The sequence below is a fragment of the Corythoichthys intestinalis genome, chromosome 18, assembly GCF_030265065.1.
Source record: "Corythoichthys intestinalis isolate RoL2023-P3 chromosome 18, ASM3026506v1, whole genome shotgun sequence".
NCBI classification, from domain to species: domain Eukaryota; kingdom Metazoa; phylum Chordata; class Actinopteri; order Syngnathiformes; family Syngnathidae; genus Corythoichthys; species Corythoichthys intestinalis.
In genome coordinates, this window is record NC_080412.1 from 22076485 (window position 1) to 22099374 (window position 22890).

Genomic DNA, 22890 nt, shown 5'->3' on the forward strand with positions numbered 1-22890 from the left:
CTAACAAGGTTCCCAGGGCCTTTGGAAGCGAAACAGCCCCACAGCATCACTGACCCACCCCCATACTTCACAGTGGGTATGAGGTGCTTTTCAGCATGCGCATCTTTCGTGGCACGCCAGACCCACTTAGAGTGTTTGGTTCCAAAAAGCTCAATCTAGGTCTCATCTGACCAAAGCACACTGGGACCGTGCCAATAATTATGGAGGGCACTGTATATATTAGCCTTATTGTACTTTTGTTGTATATGACACATGTTATGGAGACGCTTATAATCTCGATTTCTACAATGCTCTTAACAAATTGTTCCAACACATATTCCTACAAAAAACGGCTGAATACAGGGTGAACAAAAAAAGTTTACAATTTAAATGCCATGTTTATTTAGCTTAGAATTAGGATTTAATCACAAATTATACATTATTGTAAAGAACATATACAGTACACTCTATTTTTCAATGTGTCCTCCTTAAGTGTCACAACAGCCTCCAGGCGCCTGCGGAACGCTTGACAGGTCTTTATGTAGGATGCTGTCATCTTTTCCCAAGATCTAACAATGGACCTCTCCAAGGCTGCCACAGAAGTTTGTGGCTTCTTACAGGCACTGTCCTCCACAGTTGCCCATATGCTATAATCCAGGGGAATGAGATCTGGTCTCTGGGGTGGCCACATATCACCTTGTCAATCAACTTTTTGGTCCGCACAGATCTTCCCTTCCAGACCCAGGTTTTCGTGAGGCTGTTCCAGTATCTTTTAGCTTCTTTTTAACTTTGTAGACTGCACATCTGGATATTCTCAGATTTGCTGCAATCTCAGTAGGTGTCAGACTGGCACGCAGCAATTCAGGTACAGCTAAAGTTTTCTTCATTTTCAGCAGAAGCACAGGAATTGTAGAGACGAGAGATTACCAGCTGCATTGAGTGACCTTAATGAATCACTTAAGCATGACAACCTATTTAGATATGTTTCAATGGCTTTTAAACAAGCAGTCAACTGAGTGTAAACTTTTTTTTGGGTCACCCTGTATACCACTAAACTAAATTAGGAATGTATTAAAAAATATATATCAGCTCAAACCAAAACTTATCTTATTTTGGTCTTAGCAGTGAGCAGCTGGATTCACTGTTGCCACTTGAGGACGGTGTGTCCACTCAAATCAATAAAACTAAATGCAAACACTTTCAAAACAAACCATTACAACACCACTTTAATTAAACCAATACTTGAGGCAGCAGAAATTCAATTCAAATCTTTTTTCTAATCAAATTACTCAAGTTAATCGATTGTTGCAGCACTACTTAAAAGTAATTCTTCCTTCAAAACCATGTGTCACTTTATTTTTTTTAAAAGTGCAATTCTGATCAATAGTGATATTGCCCAACAACAACCCTCTGGTGGTCGAGTAACAGCAAGTGTGACAACCCTTGTAACAACCAACCCAGCTCTCCCCTAATTAAAGCTCACATAGCCTACCACCTTTAAATGCTAAATTTTATTCGGATTGCTCATGCAGTGAAATGGACAAGAACATAAGATTTAATAGCATAAAATTTATTTCTCAAATTTTTACAAGGACGCTACATCACCTCTGTAAAAATATTCAAAAACCTTTACAAAATCTTGCCCAGCTGAGCTGCGACCATATTTGGATGTGACCTAGAAAAATAGCAACTGGTAGCACCAGTTTACATGTGTACACTATGTGTGTGACCGTCATTTCCGCCTGATACAGGCTGCTGCGAGAGTTCGAACCTCTTCTATTAGCATTGCAGTGTCCCCAATCGACTGGAAGTCTTCAAGACATCTCCAGCAATCACCCCAGGTCAGATCTTAAATTCACATGTATGGATCAAATGTAGCAATAGATAGACATTACTCATCTATTGAAGTCTGTAATCCAGAAAAAATTTGATATTTACATTAGAAGAATAATTTGGAAGAACAATATGCTGGTCCATGAGGAAAATTTTAGTACAACTCAACACAAAAAACACTGAAATGTGTGTGTGGGTAGGACATTGGAAATTATATATGCACTTGGGAAAAGTATCATTTAACTTAAAGACCCTATAATTTGGATTATGAGATACAGAGACTTCAACGGTGAGTGGCTTTGGAAAAAGGAAATGAACAGTGTCATACAAATTGAACAATCATACAACGTCTCATTCATTAAAGCTCCCAAATGCGTGCGATTAGTAAATCTGCAGGTGCGGGGATGTGGCTCCGTCTCTCCACTTGTACACCTTTTCTGTGATGACGGTGCGGCAGAGGGGGCAGCTCTTCTCCCGGTTAAACCACAGAGCGATGCACTCGTCACAGAAAATATGCTGCGGAGCCAGAGATACGGCGGTACATTAATTTGAATGTTTTCCCGTGTGGCTAAATGAGAGAGAGGATCGTCGTTACCTGACAGATGAGCGCTTGAGGCTCTCTGTACTCTCCCTGACAGATGGCACATATGTCTCCGGACTCCGCACACTGGCTCCGAGTAGCAGGTGTCCCTGTGTGCTAAAAGAACAACACTATTAGAACTTGGATGTCAATATGCACTAAGCATGTCGCAATATTCCATTTATCGCACAGTAAATAAAAACGAAGGCGGTAATTTTTCCACTGCAATTTATTGCCTCGCGTGCTGTTAAAAGTTCGGCTTCCTTGTTACCAACTGCGCAAAATGCATCTTTGTTCTGGGTCCGGCAAAAAAAAATTGCGCCGGAGCCAATCCGTTCCCATTATATCCTATTGTTCAACGTATACCGGCCGCGTCAGTGCTCTGGATTGACTGCGGACCATCTTCGGCATGCCGGAGCCCGCCGGATGGTTTAGGCCAGAAATGTCCAAAGTCCGGCCCGGTGGCCAAATGCGGCCCGTGGTCAAATTTCATCCGGCCCCCAGCCTCTGTCATAAAATCAATAACGTCTGGCCCACACACAAACTTAATAAATTGGTCAGCAGTACTGCAACCAGCATATGAAGTAGCTTACACATGAAATGCTGCTCCTCATTCACCCACTAAACGGCAGCAGCACTTTAACCCTTTATTGCCAAATGTATCACATTTTAAAAACCTAAAATTTCATGATTTTGAGAAAAATTTAGAATTTTGACCTTTAGAGAAAAAAAAAAGATGGATGCAAGTCAACACATTCATCTGCAGGTTCCATGAGGAAAAAAAACATGATTTAGCACGGGTTATAGATATTAGAGCGCTTATTACACATATTCATTTTGACTCTTTTTACAAATTTGAAAAAAAAAAAAAGGTTTCATTAGGACCTTATTTTTCAAATTTTGGGATTCTCTGATAATAGGAATGGAATTTTATTGTCATCATCATCGGTATCATTGACAATCATTGACAATTACAAAATGTGATAAGATTTGCCCGAAGGAACCGAATAAGAAGACAAAGGCGGACGCTTATCAGTTTCCCGTCCCCCATACAACTAAAGACGCACATTCAGGCATGGAACATGCATCAAAAATGTACAATAACACAATCAACAATCTGAGTTTAGTAACCTAGCGTCCAGTCAAGCAGCTCAATTAATTTCAGGGCGTACAAGGTTATGGCTTAGTCATGTCCCTGACATTTTTGCATCTGTTTGCTGTGGAACATTTTGTTGTGGCTATGTGTGTGGCAAAAGTGATTATGTGTTATCACAGCTGGTGTGAGTAGCGGCAACAATTGGCGCACACAAAGGTCACTGTAACAGTTTCATCAGACATTTATGTATAAAATCAAACAACATGCTGTACATATTTTATCCCAAGATTAATGTCTCCACAACAAAAACATGCTTATTATCCGTTTTACACAGTATCTTTTCCATATACTAGACATTTGAATCAGGAGCTCGGTAGACACAGCAGATAATTATGTTTTTACAATTGGGGATTAGGAGCTCAATTGTAATACATTCAAGGAGATTGTCAATCATAATTGCAACACCCCCTCTCCCCTTAGATGCCCGATCCATTTGTGTCATGTTATGTCTGTGCAAATTAAAGTCAGAGCTGTTATCTTTAGTAGATAATCCTTAGTGTGTTCGAGATTCCTGTAGCTTCACGTTGCAGGTATTTAAGGGCTAAGCAACATTACCCCGTGTGACCCATTCCATTTTCTAAAATGGCGACAATCAACAAAAAAAAAAAAAAGTTGATTGTGACGGTCGACGCTTTAAGGCTAGGTGGAAATTGGACTATTTCTTCACTAAAACACGCAACAACTGTGTCTGCTTCATTTGCAAAGAGACAGTCGCTGTTTTTAAAGATTACAATGTGAGGCGATATTACCAAACAAGACACGCTGACATGTAGGACAAGATCAGAGGGAAGATACGCAGCAAGAAATTGAAGCAACTTGAAGCTAGTTTAATTTCACAGCAGAAGTATTTCGCAAGAGCCCGAGAGCCGAAAGAACGCCACAAAGGCTAGTTGCGAGATTGTTGAAATTATTCATTTAAAAAAAAATAATAATGCAAATGTGACACTGAATGGCTTGCTAAAATTTGCTTAAATATATTGTTTTTAAATGTAGTGTAAAGGACATCAGCCAAGTTTGGTCCCCCACATTTTTACCACACCAAATCTGGCCCCCTTTGCAAAAAGTTTGGACACCCCTGGTTTAGGCTATTTTTGATTTTTGCCGGAGATGCATCCGTCAAAACGGGCGAAGCCGGGCCTGAAGTAAACAGCGCAGTTGCTTATTCACGGTTTAACCAGCGAACATGGACGAAGAACGCGCCATCATGGAGGTGGAAAGTCACCAAGTGATTTATAATGCAGCAGATCCTTTTTATGAAGACAACATTAAAAAGGAAGCTGTATGGTGTCCTATTATGTGTGCTTTTCTGGCAATGATATCAAACACACGACGTGCTGACAACTTTGTTTTTTATTAACACACGGCGCTAACAACACTTCCTCAACCTGTGTCTCTCTCACTGCTGCGTCACATGAACAAAACAACATCACTAGAGATGTCCCGATCGATCGGGTCCGATCACGTCATTTTCAAAGTATCGGAATCGGCAAAAAAATATCGGACATGCCTTTTTTTAATATATATATATTTTTTAATTAAATCGTTTTCTAATTGTATTTAACATTACAGACAAAATGTCTTACACTCATCCAGAGTAGTTTTGGCTTAAAGTAGGGCTATCAAATTTATTGCGTTAACGGCGGTAATTAAATTTTTTAAATTAATCACGTTAAATAATTAACGCATGTGCTACACGACCCACTAACGCATTGTCATGTTCAATCTATAAAGATGCCGTTTTACCTATAGATAGCGCTAAAAGGCAGCGTATAATGAGTAGAGAGAATTTTGACAGCCTTTGGAGCCTTTTTTTATGTGGCTAAAGCCTTACCACTCTCAGCAATTAAAAATAACGTGGGAGGCAATGTGGGGAAGAAAGGTAGTAGTTGATCATTTTCTTAGCACCATATGTTCTTTCCCAACGCAGAGAAGATATATCAACTGGTGCTAGGGCTGTCCCAAACGACTAATTTTCTCCCGATTAGTCAGCCGACTTTTTTTACGATTAGTCGACTAATCTAATAATTAAGAAAAAAAAAAAAATCTTTTTTGTTTTTGTTTACTAATTTAGCAATGAAATTTTTGTTGACGCTTAACAATTCACAAAAAACATATTGGAACACTTAATTTATTAAAGTACAAATAAACACGTAAATAACAATAATAAATCATAAATAAACAATGAGTTCAAATGCTGATAGAATTAACTAGTGTAGCATCCCGATTGAAAAGGTGGTCTCTTAAACTGATGGTTTACAACTTTTATTCCATCCTTGATGTAATCACACCGTAAGAGCTACGGTGCACACAAATAAAACAACACAATTAGACATTAACAAAAACTTTTCACCTTTTTCCTTTTAAACCTTATTTATATATCAATGAATTGCCTTTACCTTAATTTATAACCTTATCATTGACAATCTCTCCCTTGAGTGCAATCACTTGCATATATTTATGACCTTTTAACCTTATATAATTTTCTATACCATAAAATAAACCATAACATGAAATAAACCTTTCAGTTAGCATTAAGGACAATACTAATATCACTTGTAGGCCCATTGTCAATGAAACATTATTATTCAGTAAGGCGACAGCACCCTCTGGTGTACAACAAATGAAAAAAAAAAACAAAAAAAAAAACTGGGTGACGGCGCTTGAAGTGTTTATTCACGGCCGACGTGCTGCCAAGCTTGGCATTGAAGAGACAGGACAGAAGAGTGTACCCTCCGTTGTTTCTTTGAAATAAGTCAATGTTTTGGACACTCTGGTGCGCTTTTTTTGGCTTTGTGCTGCTTTCCCCGCTTGCATACAGAGCATCCGACATTCTGAACTTTCCACGCATATTTTATTTTTTTTTAACCCTTCATTAACCGTCGACGGGATGTTGTGCTCGTTGACGTATTTACGTCATCGATGACGTCGACTATGTCGACTAGTCGGGACAGCTCTAATTGGTGCCCCTACGCACAGTCATGGTTGCACTTCCTATCATGCATTTGGGCAGAAGTTAAATGGCTGCAGTATCATTTACTGAAAGCTGAACAAATACACTAGATGGCAATATTTAGTCACAATATACAAAGTCACATTTATCCTTTAAGAATTACAAGACATACCACCAACTGTCACGGAATGGATGGACATAATACACGAGATTTACATAATGGAGCGAATGACTTTTCCCTTAAGAAACTCAGCCGAAAAATGTGAAAGATACTGGGAGAAATGGAAACTTTTTCTAACTAAAGGATGGGATACCTATGTTCGCATACCCCTACAGACAAACCCTGGATGGCTCGTTTTTTGTTTTTTTTTTCTTCTTCACAATTTATTTTATTTGTGTCGGTCATTTTGTTATGTCTGATGCCCTACACTTTTACTGCTGGAAACAAAAATGCAAAAACAAAGTGTAAAAAAAAATTTTAAAAAATTACAAGTCTTTCTATCCGTGGATCCCGCTCACAGAAAGAATGTTAATAATGTAAATGCCATCTTGAGGATTTATTGTCATAATAAACAAATACATTACTTATGCACTGTATGTTGAATGTATATGTTCGTCCGAGTTTTATTCATTTTTTTCTTAATGCATTGCCAAAATGTATATGATCGGGAAAAATTATCGGGAATGATTGGAATTGAATCGGGAGCAAAAAAAAAAAGCAGTCGGATCGGGAAATATCGGGATCAGCAGATACTCAAACTAAAACGATCGGGATCGGATCGGTAGCAAAAAAACATGATCGGAACAACCCTAAACATCACCGTTGCGTTCGCTTCAGGGTGCCTCGGAAAACATCGAATCAGAATATTACATATGGAACGCCATAGCAGAAGCTTTGAGAGGAAAAGTTTTCATTTGCCTAAATGCTTAAGTTATTAAGTGCAATTTTATTTTTTTCTTGAAAAATACATTTTATTTATTCAGTGTTTCTGTGCGGTATTAATATTGTTGTCCTTTACTTAAAAGAGGCATGCTCTATTGTTTTTAGTTGTGATTTCTTAAAAAGTATTTTTAAGAGTAAACATTTATCGTGTTTAAATGGGTGTAAATGGGTGGTGCAATAATATCGCATTTCGCAATAATTTATGAGATAAATTATCATACACTAAAATTTGTTATCACGACAGGCCTAATATTAGGGCTGTAGCTATCGAATATTTTAGTAATCGACTGAAAATTCTATCGATTAATCGAAAAAAAATTATATATTTTTAGGTGAAGAGCAATTATAAATATACATGAGAAAAAACTAAATTTCATCCAATATTGAACCATTTTCAGTCAATCAATGTCTATTTTCAATGTACATTGTTGAAAACAGCCAACAATTGCATCTCAGATGTGACTAGAAAAAAAATTCACTGCTGTCACTCAAAAAACTTCTAGATCTTATAAAAAAAAAAAAAACATATTTCTTACCTAAAAATGTAATTAGGCTTGATAACACACATCACTTGAGAGCAACGTGTTTTTCCCCACGTGTTTCAATTGAATTTCCATTTGTGTCAGGCTATTTTTAAGTTCTAGTTAAGTTTTAAGTTAGTCTAAACTGTACGTATTGATAGGATTTTGAGTTTTTGCAGTATTCAAAATAAATGTATTATACCTGCTGTATTGGAGCACATTAGGGACCAGTGCTACTTGGTGTTTTATTCAGCAATGACTACTGAGCTAAAATTGACAGTTAGCTTTATTATGTTTTAATTTTACACGCTCAGCACTCTACATACAGCGCTGTTTTTACAGATCAAATAAAGCCTGTATGTAAGACACGTTAGCCACACATCGACAGTGGTCATAATAGAAACCTAGCCCTCCGAAGGGCTAATGTTACGTGAGCGAGTGACAGTATTAACGCTATATTTATTAGCGCTAAGAAGTCTACTGCTTAAAGATGGCGGCTGTTTACTAACGCTGCCCAGACGCGGCCGAGTCTGTCATTTCGCATCTAGTTCTAAATGCATGCTATATCTGTGAGAAGCCTCGGACATTACCTGCTAACACACTAGCATCATGCGGGCGTAGTTTGTAGCGGCTGTCGGCTGCATTAAGTTTTTTTTTTTTTTTTAACTGCTTCTTCCTCTACGCACTTGACGTCAGCGCGTTGTCCCGCATTAAAAGTAGTCCGGGCAAAACGTGATGCTTAGAGCTGGCAATATTAAACGATTCCTCGAGGTGAATAAAATTACTCGGATCAGTTTTTAAACTCGAGTTACTCGAGGATTCGTTTCAGCTCTACCTAATATGCACAAAATTTAGGATATTTAACCTTGGGATTAACCCTCAAAAAGGCGCACCCACTGACCTCGTTCTTTAAGAAGATCCTGATAGTCTTCAGTGAAGACGTCCCCTGTCCGTACAAATCTAAAAGCTGCAAAGCGAAGTGAAGAATAAGATTTGAGAAGATGGCGGTGGCGTGTAGTCATTAGATTGAAAAAGCTCCGTTGCCTTTAGTATGAGGTAGAGCAGAGCCAGCAAAACGCCCACGGTGAGCGCCGGGGCGCCGTCGGCTTCCTGATAGGTGACCAGGTATCGGAACCAGACCGGCGCGGGCGCCACGGCCTGGTACATCTGCCCTAACTCCTCGCTCAGCAGCAACCAGCGGCCCTGTACACCAACATGACATTTGCATTACAGTAAATGTTCATTCAAAATGTTGAATGTTTCTTGCCTTTCAGTACATTTTTTGATTCAATTTTGTTTTCACAATTTTTAAGTCGTTTATTTTTAGAAAAGAATAGCAGCACTTTGCTTCAAGCAGAGTTTGTTTTCGTTAAAAGACGACTATAACTAGAGGTGTGCAAAATTTCCGATTCTTTGATTATTCGCGATTCGGCCGTGGAAGATTCGAGAACGATTCACAAACATCCAAATTCCGATTATTGAAATATGCAGGTAAAGCGGAAGTACACAACACTCAGCGCGCCGCGCAGTCTTCGGAACGGAACGGAGCGAGAGTAGCTAAACATCATGCTTCCCATTACCCGGCCCCTCGGGTAATGCCAATGCTCAACTCACGGCTCTAGCTCAACTCGAGATAAAAAAACACAACAACATACCTGACTGCTGCCGAAAAGCTGCTCCAAAGTACATCCATATAATGTTACGGTGGATATCATTTATATAGGACTAGATGCAATATAGATTTGGTAGTGTTTGCAGCACATCTACAAAAAGCTAGATACGGGCGTTATAAACGGCCGCCATCTTAAAGCAGTACACTTCCCTGCAAGGCTGTTGTAGCGAACCTTCCAAGCAAACCTAATTAACTTTTTATCTAAAATACTCCTAAATCGGTAAAAAAATTGACTTGAATCTATCTTTAAAATAGTTTTAAAACTTTCACGTCGAAAGTAGACAAAAGGGAAATTATGGAATAACGGGAGCAATTTTAACAAATTTAATGGTTGATTCACAACATTCAATTAATTGAATGTAGTTTAAAGCTGCTGATACAAAATGGGGACTGGAGTTTTTTATTTAATGTTATTTTTGTATATTTGTTTACTGCTATATGTTAACTTGATACTGAAATAGTAGTGTGGTTTAGCCTGAGAGTATTTTTGAACAATTTTGGAACTAATGCACAAAACATAAAAAAAAAAAAAAATAATAAAAAAAGAGAAAAAAAAGGGAGGGGGGGTGCATCAATAATCGTTTTATAATCGAATCGGAGCCTCTGAATCGTAATCGTAATCGAATCGTTAGGTGCCCAAAGATTCCCAGCTCTAACTGTAACGAAAGTATTTTGTCAGTGAACACTTTTTTTTCCCATGACAATGACGAGCTAAAAGTGTGTTTCGGGAGACTAAAACAACAATACAAATTAGGGGTGTGACAAAATATCGAAATGGTGATATATCGTAATACTTTGTATCCCAAAACGTTATCGATATGCTCCTGTCAAGATTTGAGATATCGTTTGAAAAAGATGTCAATGTTTTTTTGTTAAAAAAAAAACCAAAACAAAACAAAACAAAAAAAAAAAAAAAAAAAAGGAGCCACTACCAAAATCTTCCACCATAATAGTGTCTCAGTTAACTCTAAGGCTGCCATTGACGATGCTCGACACCCAATCCATTTACTGGGAACGTTCATTCATTCAAAACCAGAGCATTCGGTCCGATTTTCGGGGCATTTACAGGTCATTTGCTGTTCATTTTAGGACATTTACAGGTTGTTTCCTGTGGAGTTTGAGTCACTGCCGATTCATTTGGGTGATTCCCAGGTCACGTCCTGTTCTGTAACTCAAAATAAACAGGAAGTGACCCATGAAATACCCCCAAATCAACAGGAAATAACAGAAAATTAACAGGTAAATGACCTTAAATGGCCCAAAATTACCTCATTGGCTGCCACTGAAGGCCATAGACGGTTAATCCGTTTGAAGTGGGAGGCCACTTCAAATGGATTGGACGTCTACTAGTGATAAACTCATTCCAATTCACAGCAGAAACTTGTTTTTCTGTTTATTAGTTGTTTGTAGAAAATGCTAGAATGATTTCCTGACCAACGTATCGATAATCCTTGTATCACCATATCGTCAGATCATCGTTATCGTGAGCTTTTTATCGCAAATCGACGAAATCGTATCGTACCAAGAGGTTCCCACTCCTAGTAAGAGTGTGACAATATCTCGATACAACGAAATATCGCGATATTTTGCAACCTGAACAGTTAGCGATATGCTCCCGCCAAGTATCGATACTTTTATTTGACATATTGGCCATACAATGGAGTATGGATGCTGTAAACTGCTCAATGTTTGTTGAGCAATTCCTTGGCGGTCAACTTGGTGCGCTCAAGAGTGGCGGTGAAGGTAAAGTGCGCACAAGTCTCTAGATGGGTTGAAAAAGTGAGAAAAATATTCCTACGAATCACATACAGTGGGGCAAATAAGTATTTAGTCAACCACTAATTGTGCATGTTCTCCCACTTGAAAATATTAGAGAGGCCTGTATTTGTCAACATGGGTAAACCTCAAACATGAGAGACAGAACGTGGAAAAAAACCCAGAAAATCACATTGTTTGATTTTTAAAGAATTTATTTGCAAATCATGATGGAAAATAAGTATTTGGTCAATACCAAAAGTTCATCTCAATACTTTGTTACGTACCCTTTGTTGGCAATAACGGAGCCCAAACGTTTTCTGTAACTCTTCACAAGCTTTTCATACACTGTTGCTGGTATTTTGGCCCATTCCTCCATGCAGATCTCCTCTAGAGCAGTGATGTTTTGGGGCTGTCGTTGGGCAACACGGACTTTCAACTCCCTCTGCAGATTTCCTATGGAGTTGAGATCTGGAGACTGGCTAGGCCACTCCAGGACCTTGAAATGCTTCTTACAAAACCACTCCTTTGTTGCCCTGGCTGTGTGTTTGGGATCATTGTCATGCTGAAAGACCCAGCCACGTCTCATCTTCAATGCCCTTGCTGATGGAAGGAGATTTTCAAACAAAATCTCTCGTTACATGGCCCCATTCATTCTTTCCTTTACACAGATCAGTTGTCCTGGTCCCTTTGCAGAAAAACAGTCCCAAAGCATGCTGTTTCCACCCCCATGCTTCACAGTGGGTATGGTGTTCATCGGATGCAATTCAGTATTCTTTCTCCTCCAAACACGAGAACCTGTGTTTCTACCAAAAGGTTCTATTTTGGTTTCATTTGACCTTAACACATTCTCCCAGTCCTCTTCTGGATCATCCAAATGCTCTCTAGCGAACTGCAGACGGGCCTGGACGTGTACCTTCTCCAGCAGGGGGACACGTCTGGCAGTACAGGATTTGAGTCCCTGGCGGCGCATTGTGCCTTTGTTACTGTGGTCCCAGCTCTCTGTAGGTCATTCACTAACCCCCCCCGTGTAGTTCTGGGATTTTTGCTCAAAGTTCTTGTTATCATTTTGGCGCCACGCGGTGAGGAGGGAGTTGAAAGTCTGTGTTGCCCAACGATAGCCCCAAAACATCACTGCTCTAGAGGAGATCTGCATGGAGGAATGGGCCAAAATACCAGCAACAGTGTGTGAAAAGCTTGTGAAGAGTTACAGAAAACGTTTGGCCTCCGTTAATGCCAACAAAGGGTACATAACAAAGTATTGAGATGAACTTTTGGTATTGACCAAATACTTATTTTCCATCATGATTTGCAAATAAATTCTTTAAAAATCAAACAATGTGATTTTCTGTTCCCCCCCCCCCCCCCCCACACATCCTGTCTCTCATGGTTGAGGTTTACCCACGTTGACAATTACAGGCCTCTAATATTTTCAAGTGGGAGAACTTGCACAATTAGTGGTTGACTAAATACTTATTTGCCCCACTGTATGTGGACACACTTGAGATTTTACACCAACAAGGAGGGAAGTAAGGTGAACAAGGACTTTGCTGTACAAGAATTGTCTAACAAAAATAAGGCTCACTGGCAGCTAGTGACGAAGTGGACACCGGATCTCTTCACCGATTCGCTTTCATCACTTGAGGTAAGAAAGTTTTGCAATGTAATTGATTTTTTAATTTACATGTAATATTTTGATGACATTTGGTGTTGAATGATTTACAATAAACCAGGACCCTAAACTGGATAAAAATGAATATCAAACAAGCCTACATGAATTTACCGATTTATTTGATATTATGATATTGGCCCGAATATAAGACTGTGTTTTTTGCATTGAAATAACACTGAAAAAGAGGGGGTCGTCTTATATTTGCGGTCGTTAGAACTAGACATTATACCCATTCACGACGCTAGATGGCGCCAGATCATTGAAGCGATATTCTGTCATGACAGATCTCAGCTACTCTCCCCATTCACGACGCTAGATATCATTGAAGCGATGTTCTGTCATGACAGATCTCAGCTACTCTTTTTAGTTTAACCAGTTTGCATTATTTCATCGCAATGTTTTTCCTTATTCAGATTTGTTTCAAGACTACAGTTACAGTTAGACATCAATTTGATGGTTAATGCAGTTATTGAAACTTTGTTGTTTTATCACAACAGATTGGTTTATTTACATTTCAAAAACCAGAAGCCATTTATTTACAAATGTGATTGCACTTTAGTTTACAACTTTACATATTTAAATGTTCAGATATTAAGATTTGAATGAGGCAAAATAACATGCTTTTTCTCTCAATATATTGTTTTAATCATTTGTTTCGTATGTACTGTAATTATTTTCTGTATAAAAATTAATTTGGTGTTTTTTCAAACTTGAGTCTTGAAAAAGAGGGGGTCGTCTTATAATCAGGGTCGTCTTATATTCGGGCCAATACGGTATTCGAAAACCACTTTCCTACACAAACTGTTATTACTGCCATTTTGATACAATAAGCTATAATAATGGTTTGAATATCTTCCAAGAAAAATAAGGTGATGTGCATGATAATTAATGTAGCCTACATATTAAAAATAGTTCATTATTGCATTTTTAATTTCTATACATTCAATTTATTTTTTATTTTTTACTCAATCCATCCAACACCAAAACAAATCAGGATTTCAACTGAAAAGCTATTAAGTAGCTAATATTTTTTGTTTTATTTTGTCGTTTTTAAGGTGAGGAAGAATGTGACTGACTGAGTCAGACATCTCAAATGCTGAAGCAGATGGTGGAAGTGCTCAAACCAATGCTTTTGGCAACAAAGGTCATATACAGTTGTGGTCAATAGTTTACATACACTTGTGAAGAACATAATGTCATGGCTCTCTTGAGTTTCCAGTTATTTCTACAATTTTTCTCCGATAGAGTGATTGGAACAGATACTTCTTTGTCACAAAAAACATTCATGAAGTTTGGTTCTTTTATGACTTTATTATGGGTTAACAGAAAAAGTGATCAAATCTGCTGGGTCAAAAATATACATACATGGATCTGAAAAAGCGAATCATTGACTTGAACAAGTCAGGAAAGTCACTTGGAGCCATTTCAAAGCAGCTGCAGGTCCCAAGAGCAACATTGCAAACAATTGTTTGTAAGTATAAAGTGCATGGCACTGTTTTGTCACTGCCACGATCAGGAAGAAAACGCAAGCTATCACCTGCTGCTGAGAAAAAATTGGTCAGGAGGTTGAAGATTCAACCGAGAATCACCAAAAAGCAGATCTGCCAAGAATTAGAAGCTGCTGGAACGCAGGTGTCAGTGTCCACAGTCCAGCGTGTTTTGCATCTCCATGGACTGAGAGGCTGCCGTGCAAGAAGGAAGCCCTTGCTCCAAAAGCGGCACCTTAAGGCTCGATTGAAGTTTGCTGCTGATCACATGGACAAAGATAAGACCTTTTGGAGGAAAGTTCTGTGGTCAGACGAAACAAAAATCGAGCTGTTTGGCCACAATGCCCAGCAATACGTTTGGAGGAGAAAAGGTGAGGCCTTTAACCCCAAGTACACCATGCCTACCGTCGAGCACGGTGGTGGTAGTATTATGCTGTGGGGCTGTTTTGCTACCAATGGAACTGGTGCTTTACAGAGAGTAAATGGGATAATGAAGAAGGAGGATTACCTTCAAATTCTTCAAGATAACCTAACGTCATCAGCCCGAAGATTGGGTCTTGGGCGCAGTTGGGTGTTCCAACAGGACAATGACCCCAAACACACATCAGAAGTGGTAATGGAATGGCTAAATCAGGCTAGATTTAAGGTTTTCGAATGGCCTTCCCAAAGTCCTGACTTAAACCCCATTAAGAACTTGTGGACAATGCTGAAGAAACAAGTCCATGTCAGAAAGCCATCAAATTTAACTGAACCGCACCAATTCTGTCAAGAGGAGTGGTCAAAGATTCAACCAGAAGCTTGCCAGAAGCTTGTGGATGGCTACCAAAAGCGCCTAATTGAAGTGAAAATGGCCAAGGGACATGTTACCAAATATTAGCGCAGCTGTATGTATATTTTTGAGCCAGCAGATTTGATCACTTTTTTCTGTTCACCCATAATAAAGTCATAAAAGAACCAAACTTCAGGAATGTTTTTTGTGACAAAGAAGTATCTGTTCCAATTACTCTATCAGAGAAAAATCAGAGTTGTAGAAATGACTGGAAACTCAAGAGAGCCATGACATTATGTTCTTCACGAGTGTATGTAAACTTTTGACCACAACTGTATGAAGACCCACCAATTTTATCATTGATCCACTCCAAGCTCAACTGCTGACTAACACCTACAGCACTGTTATTTTTTTTTAAACGATTTAAAACTTTAAAGAAATTAAGGGTGCCATTCATCATGATCTCTTCAAGAGATATCAGTGGTTGTGGTTTGTTTCCTCTTTTTTTTTCTTTTTTAATTAGTTACAACAGTTGTATCGTAGAATATCATGTATCAAATTTCTGACCAATATGTCGATAATCACTGTATCGTGTTATCGCGAGATTATCATTATCGTGAGCCTTCTATCGCAAATTGTATTGTATCGTGAGGTGCCCTGAGGTTCCCACTCCTATTTTAAAGCCAGTGAGTTGCTCTCACCTGTGTTCTATAGTTGACCAACAAAGCAGGCAGCAGCAGGAGAAGGCACTTGATCCCCATGAAGAGGAATTTTAAGATAAAATTGGTGATGCCCACTGCCCACAGGACTTCCCAGAATCCCAGAGGCTCAATAGTTGGACTGAGGAACACAAGGCTGCGCGTGGAGGTAAAAAAAAAAAAAGTCATTTGAAAATGGACAAACTACCTCATTTGTTTTACCAATGTTACCAGTTGTAAAGTGACTGAGGGAGGAAGGTGTAGTAAAGCAAAAGGGTAGAGGAAACCAGGAGCAGCAGCAGCAATACGAATTGCAGCTTCACATGTCGACCCTGTAAGACACACAAGAGTCATGTGGCCTGACAAACTTTCATAATGTACCTTCACAAAATAAATCATGGTAAGTTTTAGGTAACTATTTGTGAATCTGCATATTCTTTTTGTATTTATCCTGCTCTTACCTGAAGAAACACTTGCATTTGGATGCTTTTATTCACATAGAAAAAAGTGGTGACGAGGCCAACACCAACAGCAAGCCCTGGTGAAAGAGAAGAAGCCATTACGATGTCAGGTGCTGTCATGTTTTTGTTTCTCAGTTGCCCTTTCCGACACATCAAAGCGCGCACTGTCTATCAGCGATGTCGGACAATTGCCTTGCTTACTCCTGTGTTTGCCCCCATCTTTGATCATTTTGGTTTTTGTGCTCTATTTTCTGTTGGACTTTGTGCTCCCTTAGTTTTAATTTGTTAAATTCGCGTACTGTTTGGCATGCTTCCTTTTTTGTACTTTGTTATTAAATTCCAACCTATTCGCTTTTTCTGGTCTCTGAGTCTGTGATTGAGATCCACATAAATGGCTTGCCGTTCATCACAACGGATGTCTCCTTATGACAAAAAAAATGTTTATATTTCTGCTTAATTGACAAAATACTCTTGAGTCATACCATTTTACATGATTGTATTCATTATTTAGTTATTGTTGAACATTTTTACTGCATTTTGCACATGACTTTGCTTTTTTTTTTACTTTTAAATCAATCAGTGGAGAAGCATAGTTTTATTGTGCCCTTTTATGAATAAATAATACCCATGGAAAGTTTCCAATTTGGAAAATTTCCAGAACCCCCAGCTTTAACTTCCACAGATATTGAACTGATAACTTTCCAGAAATTTAACACCCTTGGAAGTACCGTATTGGCCCGAATATAAGACGGCCTTGATTATAAGACGACCCCCTCTTTTTCAAGTTTGAAAACAGACTTTTTGAACACCAAATTTTTGGGTGTTGGAAGGATTGAGTGAATTAAAAAAATATGAATTGAATGTATAGAAATTAAAAATGTAATAATGACCTATTTTTAATGTGTAGGCTACATTAATTATCATGCACATCACCTTATTTTGGCCCGAATATAAGACGGCCCTGATAATTTTTCAAGACTCAAGTTTGAAAAAACACCAAATTAATTTTATACAGAAAATAATTACAGTACATCTGAAAAAATGATTATAACAATATATTTGAGAGAAAAAGCATGTTATTTTGCCTCATTCAAATCTTAATATCTGAACATTGAAATATGTAAACTAAAGTGCAATCACATTCGTAAATGAATGGCTTCTTGTTTTTTTTAAATGTAAATAAACCAATCTATTGTCATAAAACAACCAAATTGCAAGAACTGCATTAAACATCAAAGTGAGGTCTAACTGTAAATGTAGTCTTGAAACAAAACTGAATAAGGAAAAACATTGCAATAAAACAATGCAAACTGGTTAAACTTGAGAGGAGCTAAGATCTGTCATGACAGAACATCGCTTCAATGATATTTGGCGCCATCTAGCTTCGTGAATGGGTATAATGTCTAGACCCTGAATATAAGACGACCCCCACTTTTTCAGTCCAATTTCAATGCAAAAAACACTGTCTTATATTTGGGCCAATACGGTAGTTTGCACTGATTACAAGAATCGGCTGTGTGGTATCGGCCAATGCCGAAACTGTACCGATACCACATTTTGTTTTCATTACAAAAAAATATACTGTATATTAGGGCTGTCCCAAACGACTAATTTTCTCCCGATTAGTCAGCCGACTATTTTTACGATTAGTCGACTAATCTAATAATTTAAAAAAATTTTTTTTTTTTTTTAACTAATTTAGCAATGAATTTTTATTTTACACTTATCAATTCACAAAAACATTTTGTAACACTTAAATTATTTATTAAAGTACAAATAAACACGTAAATATCAATAATAAATCACAACTAAACAATGAGTTCAAATGCTGATAGAATTAACTAGTGCAAAATGGAATGTAAACAGATTCAGAACACTGACTTCGCCTTTCCAACATGATTCAAAACTATTCTTAAAAAAACACCTCGCATTAATATTATAGTATAGTACTATATATAATAGTATTTTAATAATTATAATAATTATTCATTGCCAATCAGATTTTTCATAAAGGGTGTCATTTTAAAGGTATTCTTAGTGTAGAATCTGAATTCTGAAGTATGTGGGATTAACTCCAGAAATCATTATTTATATGACAAACATGACATGCTTTTATTTTGAAATGTTCACCGGAAGTACGTTCGCTAAACAGCTAACTTCAACTTGACACTCCGCAAAAAAAGCACTTTTTGTCATTGCATGTAATGTCAGTAATAGGTTTTTTTTTTCGTTTGCAAATGCTGTTAACCAGCGATTTTTTTTGTTTGATATGTCACCTTTTAACCGCAAGTTTGCTTTCATGAGACGACTGCCAGGCTAAAGTAGGTATCGTTTTTTCCCCCATTCACCTCAGTGTAGCAGTGCTAACGTCACAGTGTTTAATATAGATGTGTTTTCTTATTTTGTATGTCTAAACTTTAATTCTAAAGCGTGTTGATAAGAGAAAGGAACTGGAGTCTCATATGCCATCAACACGCACGCACCAATGTATGCACACACGCACGCGCGCAGCGATAAGATAAAACGCAGCCGTGAAAATTGCCGCCCTCATTTTTATTTGCCGTGCGATAAATGGACTCATGCATATCGCGACAAGCTTAGCAACTTCAATAAAACATGTCGTTAGTTAGTTAGATGAACTTACAAACTGGGTGACGGCGCTTCAGGTGTTTATTCACGGCCGACGTGCAGCCAAGCTTGGCATTGAAGAGACAAGACACGAGAGTGTACCTTCCTTTGTTTCTTTGAAATAAGTCTATGTTTTGGACACTCTGGTGCGCTTTTTTGGCTTTGTGCCGCTTTCGCCGCTTGCATACAGAGCGTCCGACATTCTGAACTTTCCACGCATATATTTTTTTAACCCTTCATTAACCATCGACGGGATGTTGTGCTCGTCGACGAATTTACGTCATCGATGACGTCGACTATGTCGACTAGTCGGGACAGCTCTACTGTATTTTTTTTTTCCCTTTTAATATGAAGTTACTGTATACTCACTTCAATGTAAGTAATTGTTGGTCAGACTTCTTGGTCAGACACTGCTTAACTTATTGTCTGCCATTGACGGTGCTAAACGTTCAATCCATTTGAAGTAGGAGAGATAGCAGCAAATGAACATTCCTTCGCCACCCTCCCACTTCAAGTGGATTGGACGTCTACTAGTGATAAACTTCCACTCACCTAGCGCATGCTGGATGACCAGTTTGGCGCTTAATATGACAAGAAAAGGAAGACTCTTTTGGAGCCAACGAAACAGGCAGCGTAGCTCCGACAGCGAGGCACTCGGGTCTCCAGAGTCCGGGTCCCCGGAGTCCGTCGAGTGAGGCTCAGGAGTGGGCTGTCGCTGCCCGCGAGCATGTCCGTGGGAATGAGAGTGGCCGCGTGGGTTGACTCTGGACCTCCTTGCCGAGGTGCTCCCGGCGGATTCGCCCATCGCGCCGCTCATGGATACATGCACCTCATCACCGTCTGAGTGGGCAGATGCCGCTGCACCGGAGGGTGACGTCCTGGTGGGAAGCTCTGCTTGCAGAGGAAGGGATAAACCATTTGTCGTATGAGTGCGTTCCTGGTTGGAATTAGGCTGCATGACAGTAGGAGACTCCCTCACTTTCACTGCTCTTCTGGAGACACAAGATAAACCTTAATAACTAGGAGTGCACCAAGTGGTGCAGAATTCTGCCGTAAAAGTGTGCCACCATTTTATGATAAGTGCCTGAGACCATCCGTTTTTTCTTTTCTTTTTTTTCCTCTTTTAATCCTGCTATTTTTGAATTGTTGGGGCAAAACCACAATACGAGTTAGAAGACCAAGGTACTGGCAATGCCACAACATTGTCACATGCATCTCACTAAGTAATATTTTCTCAGACATCCATTAAATCTGGGTACTGCATATTCAATATTTGCACAGTTACATTATCGCTTTTTCGCACTGTTACGTCAATAACTATGCACAAACTGTGACCGCCGATCATATCACGTCAGCCATCTGTATCTTTTTCTGAGTACTGTAAATTGTCATATACGCACGGTTATATTACCACTACAGTGTATAACAAAAGTGAGTATACCCATGGCATTTCTGCAGATATTTAAGAAAATCTTTTCATGGGACAACACTGACAAAATGAAACTTTGACACAATAAAAAGTAGTATGTGTGCAGCTTATATAATAGAGTTTATTTATTTTCCCCTCAAAATAACTCAAAATATAGCCATTAATATCTAAACCCCTGGCAACAAAAGTGAGTACACCCCTATGAAAAAATGCACACCCCTAAATGTCCAAATTGAGTTCTGCATGTCATTTTCCCTCTAAAATGTCATGTGACTCATTACAGGAGTTATGTCAGCATTGCTGCAGAAATTTGAAGAGGTGGGGGGGTCAGCCTGTTAGTGCTCAGACCATACGCCGTACTCTACATCAAACTGGTGTGCATGGCTGTCACTCCTGGAGGGAGCCTCTTCTGAAGACGGTACACAAGAAAGCCCGCAAACAGTTTGCGAAGACATGTCAACAAAGCACATGGATGGGCTTTCTTGTGTACCGTCTTCAGAAGATGCTTCCCCTGGGGGTGACAGCCATGCACACCAATTCGATGTAGAGTACGGCGTATGGTTTGAGCACTAACAGGCTGACCCCCCACCTCTTCAATCTCTGCAGCAATGCTGACAGCCCTCCTGGAATGAGTCACATGGCATTTTGTAGGGAAAATGACAAGCAGTACTCAATTTGGACATTTAGGGATGTGCATTTTTTCAATACGGTGCACTCACTTTTGTTGCCAGGGATTTAGATATTAAAGGCTATATTTTGAGTTATTCTGAGGGGAAAATAAATAAACTCCATTATATAAGCTGCACACAGTCTACTTTTCATTGTGTCAGAATTTCATTTTGTCAGTGTTGTCTCATGATTATATATATTTAAATATCTGCAGAAATGCGAGGGGTGTACTCACTTTTGTGATACACTGTATATCACTACTTGCTGCTCGTCACTTATTCACTTCAAACTGTGTACACTTTAACCTGTATTTTATTATAATTTTGCTTTTGTTTTTATGTGGTGCACGTTCTGGCGAAGCTTTAAATCTTGTTGTACTCTGTACAATACGAATAAATATTCTATTCTGTAAGGCTGGAGTCTTTCTTATTGAACGCATCTTTATCCACCGAGCATTTGTGTAGTTTGCATTTGCAAAAAAAAATAAAAAAAAAAAAGCGTTTTTACTAATACGACTACTCTTAAAACATCACCCTAAACCCAAACTTAAAACACTTTTAAATAAGCGATTTTAAGAGCTAATGCCAGATGAACATCGTTAGCATAATCGATATCATATATATGCATGAAACTAGATGTTTTTTTGGGTAGGTAACTGGCGACAAGACGAAATCTCTCGTTGTGAGCCTTAACTCGTTGAGTTCTTGGTGGATTCACAAGCTGCTTGGTTCAGGACGACCTGCATTAACGTGACCAAGTGACCTCTATTGCAAATTAATCCGTTTGAAAGTCTGTACGCGGGCAATTTACCTGAATGTTATGATGACCGACAAGTAAGTGATAACGTCTGACCCATTGGCTCACAAATCCCAAGCGGAATCTAGCATTACATACATGATATCTACGGTTAGCATTAGCTCGCAGATGTTTATAGTGTCAGGCTACTTGAGCAGCCTACAAGTATGTCTACTCACCTGTCATTCTGCAACCGGAGTTTCATGGTAATTCTTTATTCGCCATTTAACGCCGAACGTCCAAAACTCCAAACGAAACAGAATCAAAACGAAATACACCTAAGCTGTTGACTACCCGGATCAGCCATAAACCCAGCGATGACGTCACTAGGAACTTCCTCTTTTGGAATTAAGTGTTGTATTGCAGTGTTTTGTTGTTAAGTAACATATTGGCGCTACCTAGTGTTCAATTTGTAGAGGTGTGGATTGTACTGTATTTCGTTGCAGTTAAAGTAAATGATTAACTCATCATTTTTAAATCACTGATTTAACGATTAAAAAAGAAAAGATGAGTGCAAAAGAAAAGATCAGTGTAAACAGTAATGTTTATCGTGGTTGTTTTCCTGTTCTGTCATCAACCGGAACTGCTCAGACAAAAGCTGAACAAGTTTAACCTGTCACTTTGTTAATTTGGATTCAAGAAACGCATTTCTTTTTCAAGAATTGCTTTGAGAACAATTTATTTTGTGTATTGTGTTGTGTGCCAGTTCTACCACTTCTATGTTTCAAAATAAAAGTAAAACAAATACACTCCTATCAATTTGACTGAAAATGAGATCAGAACAGCTTATGTATTTGTTAAAAATCAAATGTAACACACCGTATTTGAATGCTATGATAAAAAAAAAAAAAAAAAAAAAAAAAAAAAAAAACAAAGTGAAAAGAGTATTTAGG

The 22890-nt window shown here is 38.6% G+C and overlaps 1 protein-coding gene and 1 long non-coding RNA gene across 5 annotated transcripts; one reads left to right on the top strand and one right to left on the bottom strand.

Annotated features, from left to right (window-relative positions):
* Positions 1-1528: 1528 nt before the first annotated feature.
* On the bottom strand, positions 1529-22344 carry rnft1 (ring finger protein, transmembrane 1). Of its 4 annotated transcripts, none has more exons than XM_057821790.1 (10): positions 22177-22306; positions 20084-20096; positions 19657-19995; positions 16477-16553; positions 16247-16347; positions 16019-16172; positions 9007-9165; positions 8864-8929; positions 2408-2509; positions 1529-2328 (listed from the first exon to the last, which is right to left on the bottom strand). In XM_057821790.1, exons 3-10 carry the CDS (start codon positions 19919-19921, stop codon positions 2194-2196), a joined length of 1059 nt encoding a protein of 352 aa, XP_057677773.1. In that variant the 5' UTR covers positions 19922-19995; positions 20084-20096; positions 22177-22306; the 3' UTR covers positions 1529-2193. The 4 variants fall into 4 exon arrangements, with proteins under 4 accessions (XP_057677773.1, XP_057677774.1, XP_057677772.1 ...); XM_057821791.1 differs by lacking the exon at positions 20084-20096 and adding an exon at positions 22013-22082 and having other exon boundaries at positions 22177-22297; XM_057821789.1 differs by lacking the exon at positions 20084-20096 and having other exon boundaries at positions 22177-22344.
* On the top strand, positions 15865-16946 carry LOC130906995 (uncharacterized). Its single transcript, XR_009061401.1, has 3 exons — positions 15865-16184; positions 16250-16415; positions 16517-16946. It is a non-coding gene; the product is annotated as an uncharacterized LOC130906995 (long non-coding RNA).
* Positions 22345-22890: the final 546 nt, after the last annotated feature.